Source organism: Drosophila mojavensis, unplaced genomic scaffold, assembly GCF_018153725.1.
Source record: "Drosophila mojavensis isolate 15081-1352.22 unplaced genomic scaffold, ASM1815372v1 contig_16, whole genome shotgun sequence".
Classification (NCBI taxonomy): domain Eukaryota; kingdom Metazoa; phylum Arthropoda; class Insecta; order Diptera; family Drosophilidae; genus Drosophila; species Drosophila mojavensis.
In genome coordinates this window covers 9,296,656-9,314,643 of record NW_025318693.1, presented here as the reverse complement: position 1 = coordinate 9,314,643, position 17,988 = coordinate 9,296,656, and the positions used below count along the sequence as shown (strand labels likewise).

The 17,988-nt window shown below is 42.7% G+C and overlaps 2 protein-coding genes across 2 annotated transcripts in view; one reads left to right on the top strand and one right to left on the bottom strand.

The window, feature by feature from the left end:
* Positions 1–17,988, bottom strand: part of LOC6572902 (dedicator of cytokinesis protein 3) — a 38,690-nt gene that overhangs the window by 2,072 nt on the left and 18,630 nt on the right. Inside the window, exons 2-12 of the mRNA XM_044007499.1 lie at positions 17,216–17,457; positions 17,007–17,155; positions 5,098–5,218; positions 4,428–4,665; positions 2,629–4,371; positions 1,750–2,570; positions 1,572–1,681; positions 1,396–1,413; positions 574–780; positions 323–497; positions 36–257 (exon numbers count right to left, since the gene is read on the bottom strand). Coding sequence (XP_043863434.1) covers positions 36–257; positions 323–497; positions 574–780; positions 1,396–1,413; positions 1,572–1,681; positions 1,750–2,570; positions 2,629–4,371; positions 4,428–4,665; positions 5,098–5,218; positions 17,007–17,155; positions 17,216–17,457 — 4,046 coding nt within the window. The remainder of the gene's footprint in view (positions 1–35; positions 258–322; positions 498–573; positions 781–1,395; positions 1,414–1,571; positions 1,682–1,749; positions 2,571–2,628; positions 4,372–4,427; positions 4,666–5,097; positions 5,219–17,006; positions 17,156–17,215; positions 17,458–17,988) is intronic.
* On the top strand, positions 10,319–16,004 carry LOC6572903 (innexin inx3). Its single transcript, XM_001998972.4, has 6 exons — positions 10,319–10,395; positions 12,156–12,399; positions 13,909–14,117; positions 14,178–14,638; positions 14,697–14,850; positions 14,925–16,004. The coding sequence occupies exons 2-6, from the start codon at positions 12,237–12,239 to the stop codon at positions 15,120–15,122; spliced, it is 1,185 nt and encodes a 394-aa protein (XP_001999008.1). The 5' UTR covers positions 10,319–10,395; positions 12,156–12,236; the 3' UTR covers positions 15,123–16,004.

Genomic DNA, 17,988 nt, shown 5'->3' with positions numbered 1-17,988 from the left:
TGGATTCTTTTGCCTATGGTAAGGCGTTAGCTCACCCGCACAAAAAGCGGCAGGCCCATGCCATAGAAGCCGACGCGAAAGTATTCCGGCTCCGGGCGCAGCTGTGTCAATATGTTCTGAAAGAACTTGGCCTCCAGGATGAGTATGTCGCTCAGCTTGTTGTAGTCGAAGCGTCGCGTCTCGTACAGCTGCGCCAGCTCCTTGCACAACGGTATGCCCTTCTCCCAGCATTTGCCCTTGTCAAAGTACTTGAGTATCTGCAAGATGTATACATAGAGAGTTTATAAGCCAATAGAGTCGGGTAGTTTTAGGGTGGACCTACCTCATGATAAAGTCGCTCCTTGCGCTGCCATTCCGGCTGCCCGCTGTTGTCGAAGGGCGCAAAGCTCTGCGTTTCTCGATCCCAGCTGAGCATCGAGGCGTACAGCTTTAACGTATAGCCCGCCTCCGTATAGTTCTCCGCCTGCAGATGCAGATTGTGCAGCTTATAGATGTATCTGTGGGCGGTATTATTGAAATGGACTATATTAATCGATTCAAAGATTGCTTAGAGATCATAGTGACTCAACGCACCTCAGATACATCTCCTTGCGATTGATTTCGTTTTTGTAAAAGTTGAGTAGATTGACGGTGCAGGTCATGCGCTTGTCTCGATTCTCCTCGCCCTGCATCACGCTGCGATAGTCCAGCAGTCGCTCCAGCAGACGCGTCACAGAGGCTATAAAAGCGGTGCCCGCATCCTTCCAGCTAGGGTTCTCCGTACGCACCTTCTCCAGCAAACTAGAAGAGGTTCGATTTATATTATTACAAAGGGTCGAAATGGCATTTCTTTTTAAATATCTTCAATGGAATTTCGAAATGAAATAGCCGAGGATTCAATATTCTGATGGATAATATTACGATATTAGAATAAAATTTGATACTGTGTAAGTATATAGCTAGCTACATGTGCATAATTTTCGAAAATAAAATACATTTTTTATGAGAAAAAAATGGTTTGAAATTGGAACTTAAAAGCGAATAGAGGACTAGATATCCTGGACGATATGTTTTGCAGAATTAGATATTCTTTTAGATTAATAAAAGATCAGAACTTAATGTTGAAAGATAAAAATAAAACTTAGAAAGTTTCAAATAGAAACATATAACCCAAGCTTAAATATCCTGGTGATATAGGACTAGATGGAATTTCGCATGATATAACTTAAGATCACAGAAAAAATAAAAATAAAAGTATCTCAATTAAGAAATATTTAGTTGGGGAATATTTTCGAAATGTGTTTAAGTATTTACGTGAAGCAGCTACAAGACAAATCGAAATAAAAGCACTACGATTTACTTGACTATATACTATTTAGGGTGTTTCTAAGGCAAATAAATGCGAGTTGAACTTACACCAAGCTGAGATGTTCCCTTTACATATGGATGGCGATTGCAATGAGTGTTTGATTGAGGTGAGACATTTATACAGACATATAGATATATATACATTTGAATATACATATATTGATATACATATATATAAATCAGATATATACCATATAGTTAAGCAGATGGCAAAGCGTACTTACATGGTGCTAAAGAGTTCCCGATACTCGTCGTCGCCTTTGTTCTCGCTGATCAGCAGATCCAGCTTATCAATGAGCTCGCTCTCCACCAAGCGGAACGAGCCGCGAGCAGCCTGGGAATGACAGAAGTAGATGTAGCTGAGGATTTAAACAGGTGAAAATAGGTAAGGCTCTGGCTCACCTGCTCGCACTGCATCATGTCGTAGAAGACGGAGAGTGTGGCCTTGCGCAGCGCCGGCTCTGGCACCAGGGTCACTTCCAGGAACGGACCCACCATCGATGGTATGAAGTGGAGCTTCTGCTCGCCCAGCTGCGACCACATGCTGAGTATCTGGAAGCCCATCAGGACCCGCATGTCGCCGTGCGAGTGCAAGATCTTTAGGCGCTTCGGTTCCCTGTACTGTTCCAGCTGTAGCGAGGGCTGCGTGAGGAATGTAACCGCCAGGCTGAAGTAGCTCCACCAGAGCTGCGAGTCGAAGGCCTGCGGGCCGAGGAAGCGATAGACGAGCGGCTTGGCGAACTCCTCGAGCGACTTGCGCATCACATCGTTGGCGGCCAGCTTCATGATCAGCCAATCGGTGGGGAAGACCAGCCAATCCTGGGTGAGCAGCTCCTCGTAGACCAGCAGCGATTTGCTCAGAAAGTCCTTGAGATCGCGCGGATCCTTGTTGGGCGTCAGCTCGTCCCAGTAGCGTTTATAGTGCGTCTCGTCCAGCAGCTGCAGCAGGCCCAGCAGACAGGCCACCAGCTGGGGCAGATTCGGATTGGAGCCCTCCATGATGATGCTGATGGTGCGTATTAGGATGCCCAGGATATTCTTGCACAGCGAGTCCAGATCATGCTGCAGCGTGTTGGTGATCTTTTCGCGCTGCTCCCGCTGCAGCTCGAACAGCTGGCTGAGAATCTCCGAGAGAATCTCAGCGCACAGGCGCAGCTCATCGCGCCGGCTGAGATGCATGCGCAGATGCTTGCAGGCAACCGAAAGGACAACGGTGCGGGAATCTGAAAGGGTTAAAGATTAGCTAGCTTATAATCCGGATTAACTACCTGAGTGGCTTACCATCCTCGTGGAAGAGCTCGCCCGACACCAGATCCTTGACAGCCTGCAGCTTGGCCTGGATGAGTCGTATGGGCGCACCACGCGGTATCGCGTCCAGCATATTCCTGGCCAGCATGCCCAGCTCTGGAGCGGGCAGCGTGTCCTTCAGCTGTTCCAGCACCACGCCCGTCGAGTTCAGCAACGCCTCCTGCGTGGGAATGATGACGTCGTACGACGGCACGGCCAACATCCCATTGAGCGCTGTGAAGAGCGAATGCAGATCGCGCCTAAACGAGTCCTCGTACTGCCCTCCAGTTGCTCGCGCAAAGAGACGCCGTGATTGTATCAACAATTTGAATATGTACTCCAACGAGCCGAAGCACTTCTGAAACGGATCCGGATGCTCCGCTTTGGTCATAAAGACGGCCATGTGCTCGACGGAGGTGATGAGGCCCTTGTAGACCAGCGCGGCGGCAAAGTGATTCTCGATATACTCGTTCATCACGGGCCGGAAGTGCTGGAACTTATTGCTCTGCAACAGACTGAAGATGCTGACCAGCACATGGAAGACGAGGCCCGAGTGCTGAGTGCTGTTGCCCTCCTCGTTGGAGAACATGGCGAAGAGGGCGTCGAGCACATCCTGCAGGAATTTCACCAGCTCCTCATCGTTTAGCCGCAGCACGCCGGTCAGGGAGTCCTGTATGGTCTCGGGATGGGCGCGCCACTGCAGCAGCGAGAGCAGATCCGCATTCTGCGTCAGCTTCGTGGAGCAGAGCAGGGAGCGCAGCACGAACACCTCCTTGGAGCTGCGACTAAAGCAGCCGCTGCAATCCACCTTGGCCTGCGCATCTCTCGGCCGGCACTGCAGGCGCAGATAGTTGGCCGGCTGCAGCTTGGCGGGATCCTCGCACTTGTAGACATAGAGCTCGTGCAGGCCGTCGCCTAAGGTGGCACCGCTCGTATCCATTAGCCGGGCAAAGCTGAAGGCGAACAGTTTCGGCTCTGACTTCTCCCGCGTCGAGCAGTGCCGGAACTCGAAGCGCACGTGGGCCGTGGAGAACTTGTCGATGGGGACGCTGAGGCGCAGCATTTCATTCCAGCTGGGCGCATTCTGATGGTACAGGATCATGGAGCGATACTGAGGCAGTGCATCCATGCCGGAGGCACCCCACAGGCAGTCCGTCAGCACGTTGCCCGTCACGTCGAGCACAACGACCGTGACCAAGATATTTTTGCCCGTATTCTTGCCGCCTCGCTCGAATTCGGCGCGCTCCAGGGTCAGGAAGAGATCGTTGCGCACATCGCCCGGCATGATGACATCGGGGAAGCCCATTTTCCGCGTTATGGTCGTGCCTTGGAAGAGCAACGGCTGCTCCTTGCGCGCCTGAACCAATCCGCCGTGCAGCAGCTTGAGTGAGACCACGATGCCCTGGGTGCTCTGGTTGCCCGGCTGGATCGGCGAGTATTTGCCACTGGATTTCTTGATAATCAGCTCGGGCAGCAGATGGAAGTCCTTCTCCTCGCTCTGATACAGCTTGAAGTTGAACTCGCGCTCCTCCGATGACTGCTGCTCCAGGCTGCTGTCGAACTGGCAAATGTCCGCGAGGGACAGCACGCCCACGCCGTACGGCCGACGATAGGTGGGTCCGGTCATGCTCGAGGAGTTATTCTTCTCGGTCTTCTTCATGGAATCCGACTGAATGATTTTGCCCACGCGCATAACAACGGCCACCAGATGCAGTTCCTCATTGAGATCAGCAGCGCCTGCGGCAAGAGAGTTTAGTATATGAGAATTGCACTTTGAGCTAGGCTAATCTTACCCAGATCCGTGAAGACGGTGCAGTTGCTGTGCAACTTCTCGATATAATTGGAGAAGCCATCCTTGGAGATTTTGACCAGAAAACGTTCCGACACCGGACGCATGCGATTGCCGTCATAGAGAAAGAAATACACCTCGGCATCATCGCCGCCAATGCGATGTCCGAAATCTCGCATGCAGAAATACAAATGATGACTGAGAATCTTGCGCTGAATCTTCCGGCGCAAAGTGCCGCGACTCTGTGGGAGAGATAGAGAAAGAGATGAAGTGTGTGAATAAGAGAGAGAATGAAAGAGAGAAGCAGAATGAAAGAGATGGACAGTGAAAATAAGAGAGAGAGAGAGAGAGAGAGAGAGAGAGAGAGACGGAAAGGTAGGGAGAATAAGAAAGACGGAAAGGTAGAGATAAAGAGAGGGAGATATAAAGTGAGAGAGTAATAGAGAGTATGAAGTAAAGTGAAGATGGGAGCGGAAAATAAAGAAAAGAAGAAAAAAGGGATAGAAAGAGAGATACAGTGACAGACAAACACAGAAAGAATAGTGAACGAGACAGATATTGGGAGCGAGAGAGAGAAAGTGGCATACAGAGCAATAATGAGAGAGATTGATGGTAGGGGAGAGAGAAAGAGTTATATATGAAGTGTTTACATCACTCAATCAGCTTTAGCTTACCGATGACGCCTTGGCATTATCCGCGCTGCTCACATGCACATTGTAGAGCTTCACAATGCCGATGCTATGCGGATCCACGGCCAGGGGACCCACGCGTGGCACCAAGTCAAGGCCCAGTTTTCTGCAAAAGATCGGGAATGGGGGAAAATCAGTCTAGTTGAGTATTATGGTTGATGAATGAATTGTAGAGGAGAGCCAGAGCGAGAACAGCTAAAATAACTTGGCCACTTAGTCACGTTCCGGGTGTGTGAAAATAGTTGGTTTATGGCACCAGAGCCAGCTGCGGCTATTTGGGGGCTTAAATGAGTTTGACGCATTCATTATTAATTGCCGGATCGGAGTCGAGTCGAGTGCTGTGGCAACAGCTTTAATTCAATTTGGTCAGTCAGGCGCAGTCAGGCGGCTCCATTGGGGCATCATTAATCAAAGAAGCGTTTCCAAAAATAAAGCACCAGCAGAGCACAGGAGGAGGAGGGGTATAGGCAGGTGGTGCATGCAATAGGTGTTTATCAGCAACTCTAGAGTAATGTGTGCCTATATGTATTGTTCTATATCAGCTTCACGCTCGATCAGCTCTGATATTCGACACATTAATATTCATAGAAATATTGGACATATATTTATATGGTTCCGTATGCCGTTTCTACGATTGTGCGCAGAGTCTAAAGCACATTTATAGAAATTTGCTGATCATTAAGTTCCAGAGTTCAAATGAAGCACATCGGAATTGGAAATATTCCAATTGAGCAAAGTAGAATGAATGGAAGTGGTCGACTAGGAGATGCCATAAATTTAGTATATTCTATGAGCAACCTTCATATACAAAAATTACATATTATATTTATATTTCGAGTTATTTAAAACTTAAGTATTGGATATATGGAAATGCTTTTTGGGTACTTGATATTGAGTTCTGCTCAGTATAATTATAATTGCACTGTATATAGGCCTATGGAACACACTTTAATTCTATAGATCTTTAAATTGCGGTAGAGTTACAATCATTTCTACACACGGACAGTTGGAGAAATACACCGAATGTTTAAGGTTAGATTTGAGGAAATTTGGGCAGACGACTAGATAGGGCTTGATCTACTGAGATTTTAATTCCAACTGAATTATTGGAATTGCCACATTGAAGTTAATTTTTTCACTGTGAAAAACAATTTACCATGAGTTGAATACATTGAAAGATAACTGATAAATAGTCGAATTCCGATAATTTGAAATGTGTTATCTAAAAAGTAAAATGTAAAAAACACATTTTTTCGAAAAATTTGTTTTCGAGCCTCGTAAAAGGAAATTCTCGACAATTCGTAAGCAAATGTAATTCGCAATTCCCTTGCCATTTCGAGTGATCGGAGCTCGCCTGGGAATTCGGTTGGAACAAAAAACTACGTATTTATGAGGGCATTCAAATATATGGAATTCTTACGCATTTATCTTCAAGAGCGGCAATTTTTTTTTGGATTTATGAGATTAAGACTCTACACAGAATATAATTAACAAACCGAATTGAGTACCAAACATAAATAAACTAGGCTAATAGCCACATGATTAGTTAACTAGAACATTATTTCTCAACATGCTGCTAAGAGAAATAAATAAAATCATATGATAAATACTTATAAATATAGGAAACAACAATATATTCTTAAGGTATACGTTATTAGCTAGCTATAATATCATATAATGATATAATATATTCCCATAAATATGAAAACCAGATATACACTATTAATATAACTATTCCACTATATCCTCTTTCTTAGCTAGCTTCCAACTATACAGTTCCCTTCCATTTGCATTAACTTCATAACCATTCATAATTCTGTAAATTTTAACGTATTTAATTTTAAGAACTCCAAAGCGCAATTAAGATTTTAATCTTGCTAACAACAGCTCTGCTGGACTTATAAATTAGGCTCTAACGTGTTAGCGGCATCCAGTTTCGAATTCGGGCTAACAAATATCAAGCAGATAGATAGAAAGAGAGAGGGACACAGAGACAGAAAGAGATAGAGAGAGCGTGAAATTGACATTGTGATCAGAGTTAAGGTTAAGTCTAAAGTTCTCTCGCATAATATGACGCATAAATTTGGCTTACAAAGTAGTAGCTGGCAGCCAACAAGGCACAGATACAGCAGGCAGCCAGGCAACAGGTAATGGGTTCACGGCATTCCGGTGGCGCATACGCGACTTAACCTGGCTGCCACAGCAGCAACAGCAGCAACAGCAGCAACAGCAGCAGCAGCAGCAGCGAGAGCCCATCCAACGTCATCAGCAATATGTTGCCGACGATGTTGCTACCTCGGCTACGCTTGACTTTTCTACCTGGCTTACGCAGCGAGCGAGAGAGAGAGAGAGAGAGAGAGATGGCACTAAGCTAGCGTCTAGGCTGAGACTTCCAACACGTTCGCCAGAGCAGCTCAAGATGCCGTTTTACTTTATTTTTTGGTTGTTAACGAGGCCTAAACGACTTTCTTGTTGTTGCCAGCACGGAGAGAGCGTGTAGCTGAGAGAGTGAGACAGAGAGAGAAAGAGACAGAGACAGAGAGAGGGTGTTAAGAGAGCCTCAAAGCGCGAGATCGCAAGAGAGAGAACTGAATTTATGAGGTTTCCATTTTGGAACTGGAACTGGTGTTCTCTGCAGGCTGAGTGTGTGTGTGTGTGTGTGTGTGTTGAGCCACCTCTGTTACGCTTTAAGCTGGGCAACAGGCAACGAACAACTGTGTAGCTCTGCATGCAGTTGATACGATTAAAAAAAAAGAAATGCTATGCTTCCCAAAATGTATCTTATGGATACGAAATATACATACACATACATATAAACATATATATAAAGGAACACGAGCGTGCGCGCGTGCGCAGTTGCCACAAACTGCCCCCAACTGCTGCACCGAAATGCTGACTCAACAAACGGTAGCACAGCGCGTAATAAACGCTTTAAATCGTTTTTAATTAAGTCCCGCAAAGCAGCGCCACAGGTGATAAAAGTGCACAACAAAAATAATGTTTATTAATTTGAAACATATAAACTTCTTTATTCCATCAATTTGAATTTTAAAGTGTTAAACAAAATATCTATGGCTACGAAAAGAAGAATCTAAAGCAGATACAGCACGTCGAAGCTGAACCAGCCACAGAAAGAGTGAGAAATAAAATACAGAAAAATTAATTATTTACACATCGATAAGCAGCGTCAACCACAAGCAGCAACAGCAACAACTGCAGCAGCAACAAAAACAACAACAACAACAACAACATGGGTATTGTATCTGCATCTGCAGGTCGCAGCCGTAACAGATACATTTTTATCACAATCACACATGCCATATATCTCGCATTTAATGTCTTTATAAAAGGTGTGTGTTGCTCTGAGATACATTTCAAAACCCGCACAGGCAACTTGTGGCAGCCGAGGCACACGGCAACCAGGCAACCGTGGCAACCACGCCGCAGACAATAAACAAACAACAAGGCGACCAGGACAGGACATGCAACAGCAGAAGCAGCAGCAGCAGCAGCCATTACGAAATGCCATTTCATTATGGCAGCAGCAGCCAAGACCAACTCATTTCAGCTGAGTCATCTTGGCAACAAGTTGTGGCAGGGTTAAGCGAATGGTGGAGCAGTCGCTGGAGCTACGCCTGGCAACAAGTTGCATTGTCGCATTCGCTTCTCTAGCCGGCTTCACATGCAAATCCAGCGACACACTTTAGCTATGCAGAACAGAGATAGAGAGAGGTAGAGCGAGACAGACAAACATAGACTGAGACTAAGATCTCTTCTCATGGATGCACTTGCTCAGCCACTTGAGCGCATTTTGCATAAAGTCTAGTCTAGCCAACAGGGCTTAAATGCTCTCACAGCTGTCCCTAGCTAAGATGCAAGTCTATTGTATCAGCTCTTAAGACTTTGATAGGATATTTTAATCAATCAAGTCGATCTTTATTACCTACATATACTCATATTAATAAGGATGTAATAATAATAATCTTATTATTATTATCTATTATCTAAACTACATATCATAAATGAATTAAATTTTTTTATTATATTAAATTATTGAAATAGATTATATTGATAATCATTGAAAAGTGTTTATAAAGAAAAGTATAGTTAAAATGTCCTTAGCATATATGCTATTATTCTACTACGTAGATGTAACATCTATGTATGTAGAATTAAATAGAATAGAATACGTCCAAGACTTTATATGTTAAGAATATCAGATAAGTCATTTTAGAGTTTAGTACACAATTTGTTCAGCTGACCTATTGCAATTAGAAATCATTAGGTTACCTCTCTAAAGTATTACAGTATTTTTTTTCTCATTTTTGGGATGTGTTATTTGGCCGGGATATTCGAACTAATCGAATATAATATTGGCATATCATATCGTTTGATATCGTTTCCCAACATAATAAATCCAACATATTATAATGAATGTTATATGTATATAGGAAATCCTTACTTTACCCATGAGTTAAGTAATCAATAAAACAAATTGATTACAATTTTCTGTTGAATTTGATTTGTTACTCCATTACAATAGACTGCTTAGTCCATGTTAAAGACTTGGCTTATGAAAAGTGTATTCAATAGTCTAACGAATTGTTCTTTTGATTTTGACTAACAATGCGCTTAAGTCAAAACTGAGGCACAGATCGAAGCGAGAATCGATAGAGTTGTACGCAGGTCCAAGAGTGGGCGCAGCCGCAGCAGGTTTCTTATGAAGCAATAAATTTCGAATGGCTGTCGTTGGCGAAGTGGAGCGGGGCAGCAACGAAAATAAAGAGAGAGAAGCAGAAGAGGGGAGAAGGAATAACAGATAAGTTTGATCCAGATATATACATATGTTGTCATGGTCTGGGGTTAAGCAAGTAAATCAACATTGAATGCCATTTGCCCGCTCTAATGCCGGGCTAAATAAATAAACGTTGCAAGCGGCGATCTACCTGTAGGTGGTGGCCGATACAGCGCCCAGGTAACAGGCCGTGCAAATGCAATCTGAGCGTAATTTCCAAGCTGTGAGTCGGAACCAGTCGCTGATTGCGATCAGACCAACTGGTTCGAGAGCGCAAAGCCAGTGAGAGAGCGAGCGAGTGAGGGAGGGAGAGAATGAGAGTGAGAGAGTAAGTACGCGCGACTATATGCGAGAGCGAGAGCGAGTGCACTGCCGAGCTCTCTGAGAGCGCAGCTCTGTGTAGCGGTGGGCTAAGTTAGCACCGTTTTGCGTTCAATTCAGTAGGTTTTGGAACGCCGCTGAGCGCAGCTGCACAAATTTAGAAAACGGTAATCACAGCAAAGCACCAAGCTGCAGTTGTTAGCTACAAACAAAAAAAAAAAAAAAAAAAAAAATCTACTCAGTTATACACATACACGCACGCACACAATTGCAGCTACACATGCAGATGCAGTTTCAAATGCAGCTACAGCTGAGGTGGTTGCTACGTCTATGTGTGTGTTGCTGTGAAGCAGAACCAAAATTTGCAACAAAGTATAATTACTAGAGACAACAATAAATTAAAAAATAATTTGCAAAGGCCAGGCACAAAACGGGCCAGAAAATTAATGGCCCGCAACGCGTTTAAAACAAGTTTTCAATGTGTCAAAAGTGGCTATAAATTTTGTATGCGAAATGCCAAATTGGCAGGAGCAAAAGAATCACTTAAAAGAATAGCGGCCAAAAAGCTGCAGACAGGCTCGGCTAATGTTGGTAGCGCAAAGAAAAGAAAAAAACTTCGGAAAAAAAACTGAAAAACGGCAGCAAAGCGCAACAGTGGCAACATACACTAACCGACCCGACCCGAACCGAACTTGGGGGCCTCTCGCTCTCGCCGATCACACGAAAAAAAAAAAAAAAAAAAAATACCTTAAAACCAGTTTTTCGAAAAATTTATTGAAAAAAAAAAAAAAAAAAAAAAAGCAGCCGCAGCAGCAGCAGCAAAAGAATTGAAGTTGAAATGAAGTGCCTGGCTCTCTCTGTCTATGTGTGTGTGTGTGAGTGAGTGAGTGTGTGTTCGTATGCGCTGTGTATCTCATTGTGTTGGTGTTAGTGTGTAGAGGGCATGAAGCATTATGTGTAACTTTCAATGCTCAGTGCTGAAGGCAGAAGCTGGCTGCATTTTGAAAAGGAGTAGCTGCCGCCGCGCAGATGCAGACACAATTTGACTTTAATTGCAGTGTGTGCGACAGAGACGACTCTATGTGTGCGTGTCGTGTGCGTGTGTATTTGAGAGAGTTATGCGATATGCGCTGCCGAAATGAAAGACGCACAAATCGAAATTAAAATAACGACAGCAACAAACATGACAAATTTGCATATAAACAAAAGCGCCAACAAATCTCGAGAGCCTTTTCAAAAAAAGAAAGAAACGAAGAACGAAATAAAGAAAACAAAAGACAAACAGAAAAGAACCTGATCTCGATCTTATATGATCGAATTCGAGACGTTAGCTATATGTGTAAATATACATACATACGCTCATATTGGGCTGAGGACTATACAAAATAGCTTTGACTTTCAAGTGGTGTGCACATACATACATATGTACATATAAACTGCCATGCCCCAAAGTGAAATTTATGCGTGGGTTGACAAAAGCTTTGGCCAGAGCCCAATTTACCGGTTCTTCTCGGCTCCAAGACTCGCTCTGAGGCCATTCAACCGATCTATGTGTGTGTGCGGACAAAAGACAAAGATTAGATTAGATTGTGCTACAACATAAATAAATAGAAAACAAAAAAATTTATGCAACAGAAAGAGTAAGAGAGAGAGAGAGGGACAGAGCAATCTCTGAGGGAGAGGCACTTACTTAATTGTAAGTGCGGCTTGTAGAGGGCAGAGCGATAAGGCAGCCAACGGAAATGTGTGCTGTAGTTGCGCATCATTTCAAATATGTCACATTATGTGTTGTGCCAGATAACTTAGACACACACACCCACCCACACACACACACTTTATAAATTTTCACATTGCAGCCTGTCGTAAGCTTCTCATTGCATAATAGGCATAACTACAAACAACAATGTTTCCTCTCTCTCATTTACAGTTTAGTTTAGTCAACAGCAACAACATCAATTAGCAGCAACAACAGCAGCGAGAAGAAGCAGCAGAAGTCGAAGCTAGAAACATGGCGGTCTTTGGCATGGTCTCGGCTGTCTCCAGCTTCATCAAGATACGCTATCTGCTGGACAAGGCGATCATCGATAACATGGTCTTTCGCTGCCATTATAGGATTACCACAGCCATACTCTTCACCTGTTGCATTATTGTTACGGCCAACAATTTGATTGGTAAGTGTAATTTCATTCTTCTTCTGCTCGTACTCGAAATCGAATTCGAAACCTGTGAAAATTAGTGCAGTCTATGCAAATGTGTTAGCCATGCATTTGGCCCTATATCTACATACATACATATATATTTGTGCATGCAATTACTGTCGATTGCGCTGAGTGCAGCATAAATGGTTAGCAAGAGGTACGAAAACGGTGATTCACGACTGCCCAATACTCTGTTAACAATCTACAAAGCAGCTGTTAAGATAAACAAAACAAAATGATTGTATATGAACTACAATATGTTACTCATTGTTTAGATTGCAATTGTAGCTGAAAACTGTTTTTTTTTTATAGATTCTAAATGCTTGTCGAACTGTAGAACTGAATACGGTAGTTTGCAAACTGTAAACTCGATTGTAGTTAAACTATTCATACAGTTTATGAATCATTAATAATTTTCAATGATTCTAAAATTATGAAATATAAACAGTGACTCTGATATATGAGAATGGTTTATAGCTAAGGGAGTATTTAAAGTTTTTAACTGTCTCTAAAAGTATACTTAGAGTATCATAGCTAACAGCCTTTCTACGAAGTATCTAAAATTTCAATAAGCAATGTACTCTAGGGTATTTCGCCTGTATATCGAGTAGAAAACCCTTTTGAGCTAATTGAATTTCGAAACCTATTTACGCTTGCTCAATATTGAATGGTTCGCTAACTGGAAGGTCTGCGGCACGTTCATCAGATTTCAGATGAATACGCAAATGAGTCAAACGAATGAGTCACAGCGGGTGGTGCGTGTCTTGGCTGTGTGAAGATCCATGTAGCCAGCCAGGTCTCCTACACTCTTCTCAGGCTGCTACTAAATGAAGCAAGACAGACAAGTCATATTTTTTTTCTACTTTCGTCTTTCGTGGCAAGCCACAACACGTCTGAGCCCGTTTCTGTGAAATTGATTTATGGCCAAAACTCGCTGCCAAAGCCAATGTTTGTGCATTAAGAGAAGCGCTCCAAGCATACACACATACATACGTACGTGTGTGGTGCCAATATAAATATTGACAATTGAGTTCTAGGAAACTTCAAACAAGCCCCAAAGCACATACATAGCTCAGTTCAGCTCTTCTAGTTGTGTGCGCAACAGAATTGGATAGACTCAGAGAGTGGGAGGGGAAGAGTGGGTAGGGAGGGGGTGGGTCTGGCACACCCATCCAGAATTTCTATGACCAGGGTTAGAGATTTAGATTGCCTTAATGCCACTTGACGTTGATGAACGGCATTTGGCTGCACTCAACTGGCTGTGAAATGCAAAATGGATTTGATTTGAATGTACATAAAAAAGTAAAATAATAAAAATAAAAGGTCGCGGGTTCTATTTCCAAATTGCAACTGATTTATGCAATTAGTTGTAGACAGCGTTTATTAAACCAATTGTGGATCTAGCTATAACATAAACCTGGTTATGTAACAGACATATCTTTACTCATGATCATTTTCTCTCTCCCCCTCTCTCTCTGGCAGGTGATCCGATTAGCTGCATTAATGACGGCTCCATACCTATGCATGTGATCAACACCTTCTGCTGGATAACATATACCTTCACGATACCTGGCCAACAGCACAGGCAAATTGGCACCGATGTGGCTGGGCCTGGATTGGGCAACGAATATGGACAGGAGAAACGCTACCATAGCTACTATCAGTGGGTGCCATTCGTGCTCTTCTTCCAGGTGAGTTTTCAGATGAAAAGATACCTTGGCAAGCTAATCCTACGATTCTATTCTGTTTAGGGTCTCATGTTCTATGTGCCCCACTGGATCTGGAAGAATATGGAGGATGGCAAGATTCGCATGATAACGGATGGTTTGCGTGGCATGGTCTCGGTGCCGGAAGATTATCGCAAGGAACGGCAGGATCGCATCATTAAATACTTTATGGAAAGTCTCAACTCACACAACGGCTACTCCTTTGCGTATTTCTTCTGCGAACTGTTGAACTTCATCAATGTCATTGTCAATATCTTCATGGTGGATAAGTTTCTGGGCGGTGCTTTTATGTCCTATGGTACTGATGTCCTCAAGTTCTCCAATATGGATCAGGACATGCGCTACGACCCGATGATTGAGATCTTTCCAAGATTAACGAAATGTACGTTCCGCAAATTCGGCCCAAGTGGCTCCATACAGAAACACGATACGCTCTGCGTGCTGGCCCTCAATATACTCAACGAGAAGATCTACATATTCCTATGGTAAGGTCAGCTCCTCGACCTAATTGATCATGCTTGTCAAATGATATTTTCTCTATAGGTTCTGGTTCATTATATTGGCTACCATTTCGGGCGTGGCTGTGCTCTATTCCCTGGTGGTCATCATGATGCCCACCACACGCGAAACAATCATCAAGCGCTCCTATCGATCGGGTCAGCGCAAGGAAATCGCTGGACTCGTGCGACGTTTGGAGGTGATTATATCGACTATATTACATGATTTGTATAATAACTAATTCGATTTCTTCAACTTTCTATGGTTTTTTAGATTGGCGACTTCTTGATCTTGCATTTCCTTAGCCAGAATCTTACCACACGGTCGTACGGCGATATGCTGCATCAGCTATGCGGCTTGCTGGGTGCCTCCCGTACACCCTCCGCCCCCTCGACGTTGGAAATGAATCCGATTAGCCATTCAATTTACCCGCCCGCCGAGCTGTTCGGCGGCAAGGAGACCGAGACATAGGCGCTAAAGCAATTAAATTGGCGCTAATTTTAAACAAAACAAACAAAATATTTCAATGATTTCTCAATAATATTTGTAGACGATGTAGAGATGTGACCGATTGGAGGGGTTTTTTTAGGTGTTCTAGGCTTGTAGGCTTTCTAATATATAACATATATATGTGTCAATATATATATATATATATATATACTTGTATGTACATCTCTAAGACTGTTTTTTAAGTTGAAACTTGAATTTGAGGAAACTTTAGAAAAAAACAAAATCGAAAACGAAAACAGAACATCAACATATATGGAATTCTTTAGCAAAATTATATAACGCAAAAGCCGTTAGACACAGTGAAAAAGAGAGAGAGAGACAGAGATGATGATGAGAAAGTGCAAGCTAAGATAGGGAAAGATAATGAAAGATAGAAAGAGAGAGAACACACAGGCAGACCGTGCAATTTGTAGGCTGGATTTGTGAATGATAATGAAATTGATCCGATATGCTTATACTGCTACCTATTACAGCATTGTATCCGTAGTAAAGTTAACAATGATGCGCCATTTAAATATATATACAATATAGTCTATAGTTTTTTGCTCTTTGATCACGCCAAGATCGCAGCTCACGCAACGTTGATCTATATTAATTTAAATGTAGATCCATACACAGTAGGAGACATACTTACAGCTAAATTGTAGTAATTGAATTATATAACCGTAACAGTAACAAAAAGCAATTGCTCTCGCTATTTTTGTCTTATCTTTTAGACATTTATACATATGTACGTAATTTTAAGCAATTTTGTTTATAACAAAATCATTGTGATTACTGCTAGAAAAGAACACATTTTACATAAATAAAAAATAAACTATCTAAGTTTTAAATTGTAACAAATATGAGTCGAATTTTATGTCAACTTCTTGTTTCATTAAGGAAACCAGAATTTTTTTATATATTGTATAAGATTTGAAACCTTGATTTGAAAAACTAATTTTAAACTAAAGGAGTTTAATATACCAAAAGGAGTTTACTCTTTTCTTCAGGCATAAGCATATCAATTTTCCATGTACTCTACACGTACTTTTTACAGGGTATATTTTGGCTGAAATGCATCCAACTTTGAATTTGCATTACCTAAGCATGTTAATGTAGACGTTCTCAATATGTCAGCGTATTTCAAAACAAAAAATTTCTCATGTATAACAAAATATATATGTAAACAATTATATATATATTTTCATATATTATATTTCTATATATACTTGTATAATATATATAAGTATCTATATATACTTATACTGCGTGTAAACAATTCTTTGAGTAACACTTGAAGATTGTGAAAATGGGCGGAAATACATAAATGTTGTTCTTGAAACAGATAACCTTGAGCTGAAACTAAGTTTATATAAGAAATAAAACGCTGCAGCGTGGTTAAACTAAATGTGGCTGGCGCTTATTCTGATTAACAAATAATGTTTATTTTTATCGTATAAAAACTACGTTGGATTAGTCAAAACTATATTTATAAATTATATATTGAGACCCGTAAAAGATCTTTAGTCAGGAGTGCTCGAATACACTTATTGAACGACGAAATGAAATCAACTAATCGATTAATATCGATAAGGATAGTAATCGAACTCTGTATACCACGAATATATATTTCAAATTTCAACACTTTAACTTTTGTGGTTTTCGAGATTCTTGCGTTCATACAGAGACTAGACAAAAGACTGGCATGACTGAATCGATTCAACTCGTTTATAAATATTAGATACTTAAGGTGCTGCCACGCCTTCTTCGGCTTGTTACATAAATGTTAACAAATAAATTATAGGGTATATATGTAGGTACTCCCAGTTTGGTTCTAGTTAAAAGTTTAGATTCTTCACTCACCGATTGCCCCAATCAATTTTGGAGACCACAACCATTTGGAGTTCGGTCGTCTGATCCTGAGTCATGGTGGCGCTCAGCAGCTCTCGCCGACTATCCAGTATGGAGTACATGACTTTGCGCAGCGTCTGGAACTTGTAAGCCTCACGATCCTATGCAGAAAGTGTTTGATATAATAAAGATGATTTAATCTGTTTAGAGCATATACTTGCCACATAGAGACGCTTCCAGATCTCGGACCATTCGCGCAGCACTTGCGTGCACTCGGCCACGACCGGATCGATCTTCGACAGATCCTTGATGTGTATATAGGTTTTGGGAAAGATGCCCACGGCGCGGGACTTGCGCGGACAGGAGCCGCGAAACCAATGCCGGCATTCCTCGACAATGTCCACGGAGTCGCCCACATCCAGGGCCAGGCCGTAACGCACGTCGCCATGCCAGTTGTGTATGGCTAAAAAGAAGAAGCAACAACCAAATAAATAAATGGATGGAGCGTTAAAGGAGTTGCATGCGGAATGGCAACAATCGACAGCAACCAGTTGCGCCTTGGCCCGTGACATTGGAGCCTGCATTGGTATTGAATGCAGAAGAAGACGCCAGCCAGGCTATAGCCGGCCTATTGAAGGCAATTAAAGTGCTCCCATGAGTGGGCACTTGAGCATGCCACGAGTGGCACGGCAACAATAAATACTTCAACTATAAATAGGCAAATGGCTGTGGAAACAAAATACGTTCGAGCATATATATCGAGGGGGGTGTCTGTGTCTCTCTCAAGGAGCAACAACAGCAACAGCAGTAGCAACAACAATTGCCACAAGCGGCACTTGGCAATTGAACACTTTTGCCTGCAATGAACAATAAAGAGAAGCTGCAGCTCTAGATGAAGCACGAGTTGAGGCTTGAGCAAGGGAAGCTGCTGCTGTTGCTGTTGCTGTTGCTGCTGTTGCTGCTGTTGATAAGTGGACGTATAAATCCGCAACGT